The sequence below is a fragment of the Phyllopteryx taeniolatus genome, chromosome 15 (assembly GCF_024500385.1).
Source record: "Phyllopteryx taeniolatus isolate TA_2022b chromosome 15, UOR_Ptae_1.2, whole genome shotgun sequence".
NCBI lineage: Eukaryota > Metazoa > Chordata > Actinopteri > Syngnathiformes > Syngnathidae > Phyllopteryx > Phyllopteryx taeniolatus.
In genome coordinates, this window is record NC_084516.1 from 12,646,933 (window position 1) to 12,665,017 (window position 18,085).

General features: G+C 39.0%; 1 protein-coding gene across 1 annotated transcript; it reads right to left on the minus strand.

Moving 5' to 3' along the window:
* Positions 1 to 325: 325 nt before the first annotated feature.
* cercam (cerebral endothelial cell adhesion molecule) lies at positions 326 to 14,274 on the minus strand. The gene is made up of 12 exons (XM_061747167.1): positions 13,652 to 14,274; positions 12,265 to 12,375; positions 11,994 to 12,111; positions 10,276 to 10,410; positions 9,976 to 10,180; positions 8,388 to 8,507; positions 8,200 to 8,276; positions 7,194 to 7,300; positions 5,968 to 6,100; positions 5,732 to 5,859; positions 5,089 to 5,292; positions 326 to 3,207 (listed from the first exon to the last, which is right to left on the minus strand). The coding sequence occupies exons 1-12, from the start codon at positions 13,861 to 13,863 to the stop codon at positions 2,973 to 2,975; spliced, it is 1,785 nt and encodes a 594-aa protein (XP_061603151.1). The 5' UTR covers positions 13,864 to 14,274; the 3' UTR covers positions 326 to 2,972.
* Positions 14,275 to 18,085: the final 3,811 nt, after the last annotated feature.

The window sequence follows — 18,085 nt, forward strand, 5'->3', positions numbered from 1 at the left end:
CTGTAATTGATATTGCTTTTAAATAGTCAACAGTCAGCATGCATACTGTATTGCACCTCAGTGGCAGAGCAGTTGAGGTTCATCCAGCTGCTTCTTACTGCATGAGGAAGCACAGGTTCTCCCTTGTGGTCACTTTGTGTCAGTACAATCTCTGAGGTTGCAACTCTGGAACCTGACAAACCAGATATTCACATAACCACTTGGAATAGAAACTGACAGACTTCAGTCAGCGGTTCACTTTGTTGCTTCTCTTGAAATGATATTTTCTGGTGTTCTGATAAAACTGCTGCTCCACATCAACATCTACAATGTAAAACCACAGTCATAGAATGAGAATGTTTTAATTACAAACGTTTATGATACAGTTGTTGCTTTCTTTAGAGCATGTATTGCAACAAAATGCATGATGCACAGAAGACACTGACAAGTTGAGACACTTGAGAAATAAATTAAAAACGCGAACGCATCAAGAGATGAACAGATCAGTAATGCAACTGGTTTCACTGAAGTGTGTGTACAGTGATTGCATTGAAAATCCATTTTGGAGCATCGGAATTAGTTACTTAATTGTAACCCTGTCAAGATGATCTTGAAAAGGAAGCCAGTGATGCAACAGGAACTAAATTAAAGCTTTGGTTATTTAGCTGCAAGAGCGAGGCAAACCATTAGAAAATGTCTCACTACCATGTAGTGTCTCCACCACGTGTGTCAAACTTGCAGCCTGTGGGCAAGATCAGATATTCCACATCATTTTGAGATTTTATAAAAATCCAATACAGGGCCAATTTTGCAAGATGATGGAGCAATTATTACAGAAGGCGTACCACACCGAGCCTATTAGGTCTGCGACAGGAAGTGCAACTGCCTCGTGCTCTCTCCACACACTTAGTAAACAAACACACTGCAGCTTGGCTTCCAGCTCGCAGACTTCATGGCAAGCCATATGTTTAGAAGAAAAATTTGTTTTTATAGTATAATAATTCACACTTTTCAAGCAGTGTCAATGAAATAAAAAGCTATATCTTTGTAAACATTGATTAAAAAAAAAAATATCTTATTAGACTGTGCTGTGTACCTAATGAAGTGTCTACTGAGTGTATTTATGCTGCTAATATACAACGCCAATTCCAATGAAGTTGGGACATTGTGTTAAACATAAATAAAAACAGAATATAATGATTTGCAAATCATGTTCAACCTATATTTAATTGAATACACTACAAAGACAAGATATTTAATGTTCAAACTGATAAACTTTATTGTTTTTAGCAAATAATCATTAACTTAGAATTTTATGGCTGCAACACATTCCAAAAAAGAAGAAGAAATACTCATCAAACACCTGTTTGGAACATCCCACAGGTGAACAGGCTCATTGGGAACAGGTGGGTGCCATGATTGGGTAGAAAAGGAGCTTCCCTGAATTACTCAGTCATTCACAAGCAAAGATGTGAACAAGTGCATGAGAAAATAGTCAAACGGTTTAAGGACAATGTTCCTCAACGTACAATTGCAAGGAATTTCGGAATTTCATCATCTACGGTCCATACTATCATCAAAAGGTTCAGAGAATCTGGAGAAATAACTGCATGTAAGTGGCAAGGCCGATAATCAACATTGAATGCCCGTGACCTTCAATCCCTCAGGTGGCACTGCATCAAAAACCGATATCAATGTGTAAAGGATATCACCACATGGGCTCAGGAACACTTCAGAAACCCAATGTCAGTAAATACAGTTCGGCACTACATCCGTAAGTGCAACTTTAAACTCTACTATGCAAAGCAAAAGCCATTCATCAACAACACCCAGAAACGCCACCGGCTTCTCTGGGCCCGAGCTCATCTAAGATGGACTGAAGCAAAGTGGAAAAGTGTTCTGTGGTCCGACGAGTCCACATTTCAAATTGTTTTTGGAAATTGTGAACGTCGTGTCCTCTGGGCCAAAGAGGAAAAGAACCATCCGGACTGTTATGGACGCAAAGTTCAAAAGTCAGCATCTGTGATGGTATGGGGCTGTGTTAGTGCCAATGGCATGGGTAACTTACACGTCTGTGAAGGCACCATTAATGCTGAAAGGTACATACAGGTTTTGGAGAAACATATGCTGCCATCCAAGCAATGTCTTTTTCATGGACGCCCCAGCTTATTTCACCAAGACAATGCCAAACATTCTGCACGTGTTACAACAGTGTGGCTTTGTAGTAAAAGACTGCACGTACTAGACTGGCCTGCCTACAGTCCAGACCTGTGTCCCATTGAAAATGTGTGGTGCATTATGAAGCATAAAATACGACAACGGAGACCCGGACTGTTGAACAGCTGAAACTGTACATCAAGCCAGAATGGGAATGAATTCCACCTACAAAGCTTCAACAATTAGTGTCCTCAGTTCCCAAACGTTTATTGAATGTTGTTAAAATAAAAGGTGATGTAACACAGTGGTAAACATGACCCTGTCCCAGCTTTTTTGGAGCATGTGGCAGCCATAAAAGTCTAAGTTAATGATTATTTGCTAAAAACAATAGTTTATCAGTTTCTACATTAAATATCTTGTCTTTGTAGTGTATTCAATTAAATATAGGTTGAACATGATTTGCAAATAATTGTATTCTGTTTTTATTTATGTTTAACACAACGTCCCAACTTCATTGGAATTGGGGTTGTATGAGGTACATTTGGTCATGAACAAATTAATGAATAGTTTGTCAAAATCCCACATTCAGAATGTTAAGAATGTCTTTTTATCGGTAGACAATGTGTTTATGTGCAAGTCGTAAGAACACCAGTCCCTGATAAACAGAAATAAAAAAACAGACACCCTTACCATCATGCAACTGTGCCATGTCATCACTAACACGCTTTGCATGAAAGTCCACCTTTAAATGGCACAGGGTGGTCCACATGACACAGGGTTGATTGTGAGAACACTTTGTCCCAACAGTATTCACTTCTCTATCGTCTCCCGGCCCTCTAGAGTTCGTCCCTGTAGGAGGCTGACAGCATCTCGGGTGGCGGTACACCCCCCTTCAGAGTCTTGTGGGAGCCCCTCCAGTCGGTGCGCACCGCATCATCGTCCCACAGCGTGGAGGTCTCGGTGTCGCTCACCCACTGGGGGTCGCCGGCGTAGTGGCAGGGCTGCACCAGCAGCGGCCACGTGCTGAACACTTGTAAGTTTCTGTTGGGGAAGTGGGACTTGTAGGCCTCGCTGTGAATAGAGACAAGCGGGATTGAAAAATTAACTCCATGTCACAACATTAAGTTATTATTAATAGCACTTCATGTGGGAGACAGATTTTGTCACAAAAAAAACCCAATCACTATGAAGTCAGTATGAGGGGCCACATGGAAAAGAAAACAAGTTTAGCAATAAAGTCAAACTATTACAAAAGACTATGCTCTTAATATTATTCAGATTTTATATTGGTCAGATTTATGGCTTTACGCTAGTAAAATCAGGACTTTTCTTTTCGTAATTTGTTCTTGTTGTATTAAAATTTTCATTAAAATGTAAACTTTTTTCCTGTGATATGACTTTATCCTTGTGATATTTCAACTTTTTTCTTCAAATATTAGAGCTTTTTTTTTTTTGCAAAAGAGATTTTGTAATTATATTCCATTAGATGGCAGAAGGTACAATAAACGTGCATCAACCTTTTGCCATTCACACAATAGAATAAGTCACGGCTGCCTGCAAGAATATCAGCTTTGTGTTCAATTAAACAGGCCCAGATTTCACACTACGTATATACATTGTGAGTACATTGAGACAAAGATCGTATTTTAGTATTCATATTTTGTATGACATTTTTCTTTGGTGTTGATTTCTCAAAAGTAGAATGGTTGCCTTGGCTCAGCGAAGGTTGGGCAACACTGACTGACTGAACTTGCATCTTTTTATAAAATTACTTCTTTTTTTTCTCTGAATGTTTGATTTTGAGTCCATTATAATTATAATTTCGATTAAAATAAAATAAAAAATTGTGTTACAACTTTTTCTCTGTAATGCTCCAGTTATTCTCTTGGCGAGAAAGATGTCACAATGTCTGAATATTATGACATCTTTTGGGCAAAATCACTTTATTTCTGTAAAATTAAGACATTTTCTCATAATATTTCTAATACATTGTAGTAAAACAAACAAAAATATTACAACTTAGTTTTCATAAAATCAAGATTTTTTGGCTGTAATAACATTAATTTTAAATAATGTAAAAACATTAATAACAGTCATATCATTACAACTTTAGTCTCATAAAAAAGTTTTTCTTCCTCATATTATTTCAACTGTATTCTTATAAGATGACTACTTTTTTTTCTCAGATTAAAATGACTTTTTTTCTTTTCAGTGTGGCCTTAACACTCACACACTGTACTTTGTACACCCCTGAGCACTGAAGGCCAAAAGTGGAACTCAGAAGTGCTGTGTAGTCATTGCTCATTTCTTTGTGGATGAGTGAAGGGTGGTGAATTCAAATCCCAGAGGTGGAGGCTATAATACAGTTTTCCACACATGTTTGAGCACACAGACACAGCCAAGCCTTCTGGTGAACAGGCCTCTCAAGTATCTCATCCCACATATGCAGTGTGTTTTATGTATCTCATTCACTCTGCTGCGGTATGGCTAACTTTGCAACAGGGAGGCTTTTCTGGAATCAACACGGCGTTGGGATTGCATGCAAATGCAGAACAAAAACAAGTGAGCCACAAAGAACACAATGACAACATCTGCAAACATTTTGTTATGGGTCATTTAAAAAAAAAAAAAAGTGTAGTGGAGGAAGAGAGGGCAGCTCTCATTGGAGAAGTTAAATGTGCATCAGCTGAATTCCATATTTCAATTTAAATCAGAGTCAGTGTGAATTCCCTGTTTTACAGTGTGTTTGCACAAATAAATGCCCTTAAAAGAAGAGTTATTTACAGATCAGCGTCTGCCTTAGACTTCCTGATCTGGCCACACAGAAACAAGTTTGGGAAGAGGAACCATTAGGATCCACATTATACTCAAAATGACAGTGACAAAAAACTGAACAGCAGTGAGTTGCAGAGGAAGAAATGAACATGATGAAGAGTGTGTATGGATACGTACTTGGGATGTTTGTCGTACATGATGGGGAGGAATTCGTCGACAGGCAGCATCTTGGAAAGTGGCTCGCCATTGAGCAGTTTTTGGGCCCCCTGCTGGGAAATGGCGTATGAGAGGGTCCAGTAGGAGTAGCCGGCCACCACCAGGTTGTGGACGTCCTCCACCGGTTCTTCCTTCCCAGGGTTCACCTGTTTCCTGCCGAAGTATCTGCAGCGACATAAAGCAACAGAGAGAAAAATGAAAATTCTGAAAAAAAGTCTGTCTTGGGGTTGCCTCTTGACCAAGCGGCTAGCACGTCTGCCTCACGGTTTTGAGATTCTGGGTTTGAATCTTGGATCCAGCCTTCAAATAAACATAGACAAACAAGCATTCATATTCGCATGAACAACGAAAGACAATTTAGACTCTCCAATTAACTGAAGACACATTTGTGGAACACCAGAGACAACCCACGCAAACATGCAAACTGGAACAGAGATTTGAATGCCGAACCTCACGACTGTGACGCAGATATGCTAACAACGAGGTCACCGTGCTATCCATGGGAATGTTCTTCATCCATTATCCTGCTAACGAACTAAAGAAAACTACACAGCAACCAAAACATAACCACTCGTCTTGGAAGACGTAATAAAACACATCTCACATGAGGTCCCAGTCCAGCTCCACCTGCTCCACCTCCTCCATCAGCCGTAAGACTCGTCGCTTAAAGTTTGCCTGGAAGCGGACATCATCCTCGAGCACCAGAGCCTTGTCCAGCTGCATGTCCACCATCTGGAGTGAACAACATCAGTCCACTCGAACCCGGTACCATGGGCCAATAGTTGCTAATTTACACATGTTTGTGCAACGTTTATGATTGTGCGTGTTTGTTCATGTTACCTCCTTCCAGATGTAGAAGTGGCTGAGAAAGCAGCCCACCTCTCCTTTAGTGAGAGTGCGTCCTGAGAACGGATCATAGTAGCCTGGTAGTAAGTCCACACCCAGAATCTTGATGTCACTGCTATTCAGGGCACTGCACACACACACACACACACGCAGTGTGTATATATATAATATATTATATTATATATATATATATATATATATGGGTAATTTTTATATCACTTCATCAATAATGGTAAAGGCAGGAAAAAAATAGTAATCTAATTTAGTAATTTTTTTTATGCCATTATTTGGTTTTAATATGGGTAAATGTCTTCTCGTGAAACAGCCACCCTTCTTTTCTTCGATAAAGACAAAAGTGCATAATGGGAAAAGACAAAACAGCCATGAAAACTCAGAGTTGCACAATTTACATGGGTTGCCCTTCAAACTCTGTGGGTACAAGTGCATAAATGACCCTTACTATTCATTAAACCCATTACACTCTTGTTTTTATACAATTGTAATAATGGTAAAGACGTGCGATAGTTTTGACTCAAATTCATCCATCCATCCATTTTCTGAGCCGCTTCTCCTCACAAGGGTCACGGGAATGCTGGACCCTATCCCAGCTATCATCGGGCAGGAGGCGGGGTACACCCTGAACTGGTTGCCAGCCAATTGAACCCCAGTCCTCAGAACTGTGAGGCAGACGCTCTAAGCAGTCGTCCACCGTGCCGCTACTATATATCCAAAAATGTAATTACCATCTTCATAAAATGTTATAAACATGAAACTTCATTTCCGAAACCTAACAGTGAAGACATTTTGGCATTAAAAGTTAGAATAAAAAATTATTGCTTTCGAAAACATGATTTTCTTTGAAAGAATTATGACCTTTTGATGGATAACAACTGCCAATAATCCAAATCATATCAGTAAAACCGATTGATTCTCAAAAGGAAATTCAGTTTTTAACATGATTGAGGAATTATGAAAATGACCCATATATCAGAATCATCTTTATTTATTTGCCAAGTATGTCCAAAAAACACACAAGGAATATATGTTTTTTTGTTGTTGTTTTTTTTCCACAAAAAACTACTATACATTCCAGATTGCAATGCTCCCTGATTGCACATGGCACAAGATGATTGGATCTTTCCTGTTTTTATTCTGGGTGGGGGCTAATTGTTCTGCTATTCCTCAAACAGACACAGCCGCATTTCTATAAGAGTACTCACTTTCCGTCCACGGCGTCGACCACCTTGACGTCGATCTCCAGCTCATTCAGAGAGAACAACATCCTGTCTCTGCGGTCGGGGCGCCGGCGCAGATTAATCAGGTAAATCTGAGGAGGACAAATAATTTGTTATTTTAATTAAAGTACAAATTCATTACGGTAAAAATTATTTAACTATGTATTTTGTTTTTTAAGGGCTGCAGAAAATGGATGGATGGATAGAAATATTATTAGATATATCCTTCAATTTGTTTTATTTATTCTTTTACTTGTTTATTTAATTTCTTTTTGGCAAACAATATAAACATTGGGCACAAATCCGGCCTCGCCTGTGTGGAGTTTACATGTTTCCCCCCGTGCCTGTGTGGGTTTTCTCCGGGTACTACGGTTTCCTCCCACATCCCAAAAACATGCATGGTAAGTTAACTGAAGACTCTAAATTGCCTGTAGGTGTGAATGTGAGTGCCAATGGTTGTGATTGGCTGGTGACCCGTTCAGGGTGTACCCCGCCTCTTGCCCAGAGTCAGCTGGGATAGGCTCCAGTACGCCCGCGGCCCTAGTGAGGATAAGCGGTACGGAAGATGAATGAATGAATATAAACATTCCCATTTTATAATAATAGTGGTTCTAGGAACTGAACTAGCTCATATTTGGAACGGTGAACTGAATTTTTAAATAGTTCGCAGAGAAAATCAACTTTCAAAATACTGGTGGCATTTTGGCGCAAACGAATATGTAATTAGGTTTAATGAGTTGCTCTACCAACTGTTCATTTGCAACAAAAATAAACAAATAAATGTTTGACCTCTTAATAGAGGGGAAAAAAGAGCTCCAAATTTCCCAGAATTTTCCTGAAGAGCGGGAAATGTCTACTGTTAGTTAATACCTAATATCCATAAAAATGTGCATATCAATAAAATATGGAAGTTTCTAATGCTTTGTGAAAATAAATTCAATAATTCACTATACCATAAAATAACTCGTAGATTGAGTACAGATGCTCTTACCTCATCAAAGCCCATGAGGTCTCTCTGCTTGGGGAACGTGTGGACGTATCGGGAGGGCTTCATGGGAGGACCGTCGACTTTTGGAAGAGTCACAACATAAAAAAACACATTGGTTGTATTTTCTTATGTTACTGTACAGTTTGTAAAAGAGGTAGAAGGGCACACAAAGATTTGGATTTTGTGCTTACTCATGGACTCCAAGTGGAGATGGATGAAGTTGAGGCGATCGTCCTCCAGAGTGTGCTGAGGCTTGGGCGGGATATTCAAGTAGCCGTAGCGCTCCTTGTTGCACAGATACATCTGGATCGCTGCAATCAATCGACAAGGAATTAAAACATAGAGACCAGAACTGAGGACTTAAATGCAAATTAACAGATTACAGCATATCATAACATCCTTATCCATGGTATGAACTTTGGCATGGCCTTGACATGACTGCTTCGCTTTTGGAAAAATTTGAACCCTCGACATGTGTAACGACACACGTCAGTAAATCTGTGACACTTCAGCTCAGTGAGGATCAAAAAAAGATTAACTCCGCGAGGGCAGTTATGATTGTGAAACCATAGAAACGTTTACTCGCCTCCTATAATATTTCATTTACACAAAAAATTGAGAGATAATTCGTTTTCAAATCAAATCAAGGATCATAGTTTGTTCAACTATTGTTGAAGTTACTGTAAAAAGGTAACAAAAAATGCTTGCAATATCTCAACGTCATTATTCATCCCATGTCAGAATTTTTAATTTTGGTACATACTTCAGCAAAATCACAGAAGTTGATACACACCGTACTTTTTACTTTTACTTGAGTATTTATGTGAAGAAGGATCGATACTTTTACTCCGTTACAATGATCGACATGCCGTTCGCTACTTTCATTTATCCATTCTTGGGTGTGCGCGTCTATTTTTAGACTCCATCTTCGACTTCCGAGTAGGGCGCCCGTTGCGCCAATCACTAATGTCATTTGACTCCAATTCACCAATCAGACGACACAATGCAGTCACATGACCATGCACGTAGCCTTCACAAACCAATCAAAATGACTCATTTTGGAGGGGGAAAAAAACAGCAGAGCGAGCGTGTTTACAGACTCCAAAAAACAACAGCTTTGTCATGCAGCTCTTAAATTGTGACTGGCCAAACTTGAATATTTCAGCCCACTTCTAACTTGAGAAACACCTTGTGGTAAGTTGCAGATGTTTCTTTTGTTGTTTTGGAAGTGATGTGGCAAAATAAGCCCAATCGTATGGTGTCGCACACGCACACACAATCATTAAGTCTGTTCAACAAACACCTTCTTCATCAAGTTGTTTCAGTGAATAAAGCAAATAATGTTTCTGTGGTGCCCAATGCATGGGTTGTTGGTTTTGGGAAATTGAAATGGTGGCAGGTCCGTTTCGACTCCCATATATTATTTTTTTATTTTATTTTATTTTATGTTCATGCGCTGATTTAAAAAAAAAAAAAATCAGAATGACTACTTTTTACTTTTATTTGAGTCATATTATTCTAAAGTAACAGCACTCTTACTTATATTTGGCTACTCTACACACCTCTGTCGATAATCATGCACACTTGCATTCACACCGTCACTGATTGAGAACTGTACCCACGTTGTCAGGCGAATGAACCGCTACATCGTCATTGGCATTCAATACAGCGCACAAAATAGATTACGTTGCACTTTGGAGGTACCACTATTTTGTTTTTTAAATGAGTTATGAAATGTTGACACAAATGATTTATTTAGAATTTGGGAAGTATGCAAACCGGCAGCTCGACAGGAGAAGGCGAAGACGATGATGTCGTCATACGGCCAGGAATACTCCTTGTGAGGAGGGTAGAAAGCCAGTTTCTTCATGTCCTCCTTCCTTAAATCCAGCAACATGGTGGAGTGCACCATTGGTACGGGGAAGCAGCCCAACCGGTGGCGGTTGCGGGTGGGGAAGTACTCTGCCGTCCTTCGATAATAGCCCTAGGAAAAAAAACAATGAAAAGAAATGACGACTTAAAAAAAAATAATAATAATAACTTTTCCGGGGACAAGATCCCCGTGAAGTTTCGCCTCACCTGCGGTGTTATTCCACACCAGTAGTTGGAATACGCACCCTGAGAGTCCAGCATGGGAGCTATGACTGACTTGTTCTCAGCTATCAGCCTATTGAGTGCGTCAGGGTTGGTGAGGATGTTGTCGGTGTCTGCATACTGATACAGGTACCCCCCCCCCCAAAACAAAAGGCATTGGATTGAAACTTGTTTGGAAGAAAAAAAAGTGACTAACTCAGTACAACACTCTACAGATGTTGACAAAAGTGGGAAAAAAAAACATTTTTGTTTGTTTGACCACAATTGTGGCAAGCGACAGCGGTGCTTTGACAAGAACGAGTCGGCTGCTGGAAATGAATGGATTTTCTTCCAACGCCACAAACAAACAAACAGCCAGTACAACTCACACAAAACTTATTGATCCTGATTGACTAAGAGCTTAAATAGCAGGCACTAAATTGCATATTCACTCACTAATTGTGCACACTGTTATTAACAAGTGTAAAAGTGGTGGAGACTGTCATATTTAAAAGAGGGTTTTGCGCCTTGGCCCTGTATACACATAATCAGGCAGTTTTTGTCCCAATTATCCGACAAGTTTATCCGATACTATTATCCCGTGGTCTGAGGTGTTTGCACAAGTTCTCACCTGTTTTCGCATGCGCAAAAAAACTGAAAACAAGCTGGCACACCATATTTGTGTTTGTTTGTTGGCTGTCTACGTTCTGGTTCACTAAGAATTCTCAATGTAGGATGTTAGCATTTGACAAATGGGTTGCTACAATTTGCTTTCTGGGACGGGGTATATGCATCAATTGCGACTCAAAAATATGTTCCACACAATGAAGTATTTGTGTTGATTTGTCTGTTTGTTTACTAGCAGGCTACTTCCTAGTTTGTGAATAATGACGTAAAATATTAGGATTAGACAAATGGGACACTACCATTTGCATTCTGGGATGGAGTAATGCTTCCTGCTTCCAAAAAATATGATGCTATTTATGTTGGATTGTCAGTTTGCTGGCTAGCTCCTGGTTTATGAAGAAAGACACAAAAGGTTGGGATCACACAAACGGACCCTACCATTTGGATTCTGGACAGGGGGAAACGCTTCCATTGTGACTAAAAACTATTTAGCGGAACCAATTTGTGTTGGTTTGTCTGTTAGCTAGATGGCTCATTCCTGGTTATGAAGAATGGTGACCGATGGTAGGATAAGACAAATGCACAATATCATTTGCATTATGGGATGGTGGAATGTTTCCGTAGTGACTCAAGAATGCGTCACACCATATTTGTGTTGGTTTGTCTGTTTGTTGGGTAGCAAGGTACTTCGTGGTTCTTGAAGAATGATATCAGGAATAGACAAACGGAACACTAACACTTTTAATATGGGACGGGGGTGGCACTTTCAAAGTGACTCCCAAAAAAGTGGGGAACCATATTTATTATGCTTTGTCTGTTTGGTTGCTAGCAGGCCACTTCCTTGTTCATGAATAATAACGCAAGATGTTGGAGTTACACAAATGGGATGCTACCATTAGCGTTCTAGATCGGGGGTAAAAGCTTCCACAGTGACAAAATGGCCTCTTCGAGCATTTACATCCAGCATGTGTGTTTGTGTACCCCACCTCCATAAAGTCTTGCGTAATCCTGCTAAATCACAAACAACATTTCGTTCATGTGCTTCCATGCTTGGCGCATGTGTGTTCAGTCCTGAAAGGCGTAGTTGTATTCCGTACCAAGATGTAGTCAGCCCAGCGTTTCCTGGCGAAGTTGAGTGCCGCCTGCTTTAGCTTCATCACATACTCGTATCTGGTGTTAGGCCAGTGTTTTGGGCCCAGCTCCCCCGCGTAGGACCTGAAATAAAGCATTGTACACACTCACATTTATGGTGAAAAAAAAAAAAAAAAGCAATCATAAACCCATACAAATGGAAATGCGATAAATCTGTGTGACTGAAGACAGAATTAGTTGGCGATGATTTAACCTGGACTATAAATGAAGGCTTACACAGGTTGCTCCTTCGGTCTCCACTCCACATAATGGTAGAATTTCTGCATGACAGTGAGCCACTCTTTCAGCATGGCTGTGGTGTTATCTGCATTGTGATCTGTGGCTGCCCTGAGAGGCACACAAAAGGTGGGTTGAGAAATAAAAGCAGTAAATATGGACACTGTGGGAAAATGCCAGTACTTTCTCTGTGCTCATACAACGTAATAGCTTGAGAACATACATAACCCATTTACAAACCAGTCAAATATTTGGAGATTCTTTTATACTCATTTATATGGTTTCACAGTCAAAACAGCCTACTGAGGAAAACCATAACTACAACATGGGCCATAACAACAATGAGTTTGATAACCCTGCTTTATATTTCATATTTACCCACAAAATCACACAGTTGCTTCTTAGGGTTCATCTATGTGCATTTAAATATATCAGGACAGAAAACTGTACAGTATTAACAGGAATGAAGTGCCGATTACCACACATCTGCATATTAACTATAGTTATAGTCTGCTTGTCCTGATATCGCACCTGAGTCAGGGCGAGAGCTGGAGTACACACTGAACAGGTCGCCGGTCAATAATTGGGCATATACAGTATAGAGACAGACAACCTTTCACAGTCACAGTCACACCTAAGAGCAATTTAAAGACTTCAGTTAACCTAACTTGCACATTTTGGGAATGTGACAGGGGGGCGGTAGCACCCGGAGAAAACCCATTCAGACATAGGGGTGAACATGCAAACACCGACTGAGATCTCCCGGCTGTGAGGCGGATGTGCTAACCACTACATCAATGTGCTGCCTGTTCACAGATCAGGATTTTGAAATGAGAAATTTAACCTTACTAAAATACACAGTGAGCACACAAATGAATAAATCATCCATCCATCTTTGACAAGCCCATAGCTTCATTAGGGTCACAGCTGAACTGCAGCCTATCCAGGCTGACTTTGGACAAACAACCATTCACATTCACACCTATGGACGATTTAGTCTTCTTGCAGGTTCTTGGAATGTGAGAGGACGTACCCAATACTCTACAGAGGTGGAAACAACCAGAGTTGTTTCCAACCCAGAACCTCAGAGCTGTGAGGCAGACTTGCTAAACACTGAACCAAAGAGCTGCCCCGCATAGTATGCATTGAAAATAAAATACTAATTCTGAATATTAATCAAAAAGGCTCTTAATAAGAAAGTCTGACGACTCAAAACAAATAATAATAATAATAATAATAATGACCCATTTTGGGCAACGAAGCTACATTTTGAAAAAGTGAACATGGAGCTTGCATAAGAAGCCGCTGGGAGCGATGGAGGTGACTTACTTCTTCTAACACACATACTTAAATGCACGCAAAAACAAAAGAAAAGCGGGTCACCCACCACACCGAGATGCGATTTTTGGGGTAGTCGAGCCTCTCCAACGCTCCGAGGTAGTAGGGCAGCGAGTGAGCGGCGTTCCTGGCTATGATGGCGACCACCACCGTCGGAGGCTGCATTCGCGACTCCTCGGGATATCTCTCCTCGGAAAAGTAGCATCGGGCCGGCCACACCAAAACACCTAAGAGGACACACGCGAGGGAGCGCAGCAACATGGCGGAACGAGCTCCGAATGTACCGCTTCTCCTTCGCCTTCTTCTGGAAGGAAACAAGGAAGGAGTACAGGGAGCTGCCGGACGCGTCAGCAGTCCAAGTTACCACCCAAAAAAAGGAAAAGAAAGGCATTCCCAAAGTTTCCGAGCCCCTTTTCCTCTTTCCAGCGTACAAGATGGAACATTTCCCATCTTCTCAGTTTACAACTTACATCTATGTAACAACGAATGCCAAATCACTTTAGGCAAAAAATAAAAAATAAAATAAAAAGATGGGATTTCGTCGAATCTGTCATTTTTAAAGGTGTTCTACTGTGACCCGAAATGACGCATAGTGTGCTATAATGTAAAGTCCACATTAACGAAGAATAAGTTTAGTTTTAGGCTAAAGAGTCAAATAGTGCAACGTGGAAATAAAATCGAGTTATGGGTGGGGGGGGGGGGGGGGGGGGGGCTGCAGTTCATTAACGTGACGTCAAGAAATCACGGCTGCAGTGGCACGGATTGGCCGCTGAGCGGCGCCGTTTGACCAATTGAAAAGCAGATACGACTGCAGTTGGCCTGAGTAAAAAGACTAATGCCCTACGACGGTCCCGACATACGACACACACTTCGAGGTTACGTATGGAGCGCGGAAGAATATTTCGTCACGCACGGTTACCGACGGCATTTTTTTTTGTTTTTAAATGGACTTAAATACTTTTATTTCTGCTACTCTATTTTCATCTACGGCAAAAAAAAATAAAAAAATAAAAATCACATGCCAATATTGTTGAAAAAGCTGCAACTCTCTCTAACGTTGTGCACATACGTTTGCTGTATCCTGGTAGAATTGCCCACATATTTCCTTCAATAGTGGCCCCAATTAAATAGTAAGTTAAGAAAGTTGGAGGGACATGCATTCAATCAATTACTATTTTATGTATGCATTTTGGCCCTAAATCTATATCTAATATCTAAAATAAAATAAAAAAAATAAAAAGTTTATCCAAGTAGAAAGACAAACCTGTATGTGGCCTCAAGTTGACAACAAACATGAAGTGTTCATATGCAAAGTAATGAACAGTACTTCAGCAGCGATGTTAATACAAAAGGTTCACTAGCTGGTCCGCAGGTCAGTCGGGGTTGCCACGGCAACAACACAGATGCTATCCACCTTACTGCGAGGAAGTGTAGCATCAATATGTAGTTGTAGGTTAGAGGTAATATTATTTTGTGTCGTTGCTTTAGGAATGGTGTTGCTGTTTTCATCCACCCACCCTCTATGGCAGAGCATAAAGAGAGAGCAGCCGCAGTTTCCAAACTTTTTACAACTACAGATGTGCCTTGACTTAAGAGTTTAATTTGTTCCATGACCATGCTCGTCACTCAAATTACTTATATCTCAAATCATCTTAATCCTTGAAATAAATGGATATTAATCCTTTCCCCACAAAAAAATGTTTTTAATAAGAAAACTCTTAACTCATAATAAAAATCATTTATTTTCTTTATATGATAACCTTCTCCCTCAAAATATTATAACTTTATTATCGCATCTTATCCCCCCCCCCCCCCCCCCCCCCCAAAATAATAACATTTTATTCTTGGAATATTATGATAAATATTTTTTCCTCATAATATTGTAACTCTTTGTCATAACAGAAAGACCTTGTGATACAAAATATTTTTACATTATTCTTATAATTCTTATATAACGACCTTTTATAGAAAGCCAGACAGTTGTCCTGTATTATTCCAACTTATTTTCTCTTAAAATGATAACCCTTTCTCATAATATTGTGATTTTATTGTCACAATATTACATTTTTAGCACCAAAAAAATCCAACTTTGTTCTTACAATATTATGACGTTCTTCCAAAATTACCTTACCTTTATTCAAATATTTCTATCTGGAGGGGAAAAAAAGACTTTTTTCTCTCATTACAATTTTACTTCTGTAATATTTATTTTTTTCTCTTAATTCTACAACTTTATTTTTGTTACCATACAACATTCACTTCTGAAATGTGATTTTATTGTTGTAATATTGCAACTTTTTTCTCTTAATATTGGATTTTGTTTTCCTATATAATTTTTTGAGAAAATAATCTGACTTCCTTCTTGTTTCTCCATTTTTCTTTTTCCAGGAAAATGTGCCTTATCCTCGCACTTTTTATTTAAATCTAAAAAGTATGACTTTGCGCTTGTAAACATTTTGTCATAATATTACAACCTATGGTCTCAGAGTTTTTCTTATCACTTGGAGACCCTTCTGTTGGAAAAAAACAAAACAAAAAAATATGCTTTTTCTTATAATGTTTTTTTGTTTTGTTTTGTTTTTCTATTCTGACTTTATTCTGGTAAATTTAAGATTTCTTTCTCAAAAACAAAGTATTTAACTCTTGCAATATTACACTCTTTTTCTTGCAATATTACAATTATATTTTCATAAAAGTATGCCTTTTTTAAATTAAAAAAATTCTTAATGTTGAAATAATCCGATTTATTTTCATAGTATTGTAATTTTAGTTTTATTATGTTACAACTTTTAAAAAAATTGTTGTAATAGAATAACTAATGCACCTTTATTTTCTTCTTTTACATTTTTCTCAAATAATATTATTTTATTGTTGTGATATTTTTGACAGAAATATGACAACTTAATTCCTGAAACTTGATGTCTTTTTTTCTTAATTTTACATTTGTTGTCACCTCAGTTGTCCTTCATATAGAAAATAACCCTGCAAGTTGTATATCATCATTTTCATGTAATTTGATAAATAACGGTAAAGACATACTCCACTAAATTTCCTTTTGAAAATCAAGAAGGGATTTTTTTTCTCCTATTGCTTAATATGACTTTTCTATGAAAAGTAACACAAATGCATTTTAGTGTCTTTATAGTCCCTCGTTTTGTTTTTTTCTGTTAGAAATCAGAATCAGAATCAGAATCAGAATCATCTTTATTTGCCAAGTATGTCCAAAACACACAAGGAATTTGTCTCCGGTAGTTGGAGCCGCTCTAGTAAAACAGACAGTCAATTTACAGAACACTTTGGAGACATAAAGACATTGACAAAAAACAACAACAAACAACAATTGTGCAAAAAGATGCAGAGTCCTTGCAGCACTTAGAGCAGTTCGAATGGCTAATATCGCAATAGTCCGGTGCAATGACCATTGTGCAAAGGGCACTGAGACTTCAAGGAATGTATGCGGTTTAAAGTGACGAGTAGTGCGATAATCTGGGACAATGGTTGTGCAAATGTTACAGATACTCCTCAATCAGTGTGCAAATGGAGCAGATGCTACTCTGGCATGAGTGGCCACTATATGCAAATAGTGCAGCACGGCGAGACAACTACAGTGAGTGCACGAGTAATACATAATTGGCCCCACAGAAATGTGACAACGAACTCAAGTCAAAAAATTGCCAGCTTGTTGTAATGGAATTATAGGTTAGCTGTTTAAGAAGTTGATTGCAAGAGGGAAGAAGCTGTTGGAATGTCTACTAGTTCTAGTTTGCAGTACTTCTGTCACTCAAGCTGTCTTTACCGTTAATGCCTCATTATGGTGTTGCAATACAACAGAGGGATCTGTGATCTGAAGTGCCAGAATGTGGCAGCCATTTTGCATTCACATAATAGCAGACAGCAAAATAGATGGTGTCATTTCTGCGGTATATATGAATTTGTGAAAGTGTCAGAACAATTGCATGTCTTTACCGTTATTATGATTGTATAAAGACGAGATTGAAATGGGTTTAATGAGAAGTAAGTATCATTAATGCACGTGTCCGCAGAGTTTGAAGGGCAACATATGGAAACTGTGCAACTCACATGGTTGCTATGAAGCCGTTTATGACTTTACCGTTATGCACCTTTGTCTTTTCCGGTATGCAAGAAGTGTATTTCTGTGGCCCAACACCGTTTGCATGACAAAGCTGTGACAGAATTTAAGTAGGGATAAGATTGGTGTATGATGGACTTCATACATTCCATTTAATTAATGTATTTCTAGTTTGCGTCGCTAAGTTACACAATTACTTTGTCGGTTGTTCAAAGTACAATGCAATAAAGTTTAGCTTTTAAGTTCACTGCTGATTTAGTTTTATTAATGAATCAAGTTCCTCTTCATAAATAAAAGTTACCAGTATCATTGTTTATGATTTTAAAGTTTAGGAAAGCTTGTTGTTCACATTACATTTGCCTTGGACTGTTACGAAATGAGTGTATTGTCTTG

Coding starts and splice junctions, on each gene's coding strand:
- cercam (XM_061747167.1), bottom strand. CDS start 13,863: ATGTTGCTGCGCTCCCTCGCGTGTGTCCTCTTAGGTGTTTTGGTGTGG. Junction 5,860..5,967: donor ACTTCTACATCTGGAAGGAG/GTAACATGAACA, acceptor TGTTCACTCCAG/ATGGTGGACATGCAGCTGGA. Junction 5,293..5,731: donor GAGCTGGACTGGGACCTCAT/GTGAGATGTGTT, acceptor ATGTCGCTGCAG/ATACTTCGGCAGGAAACAGG.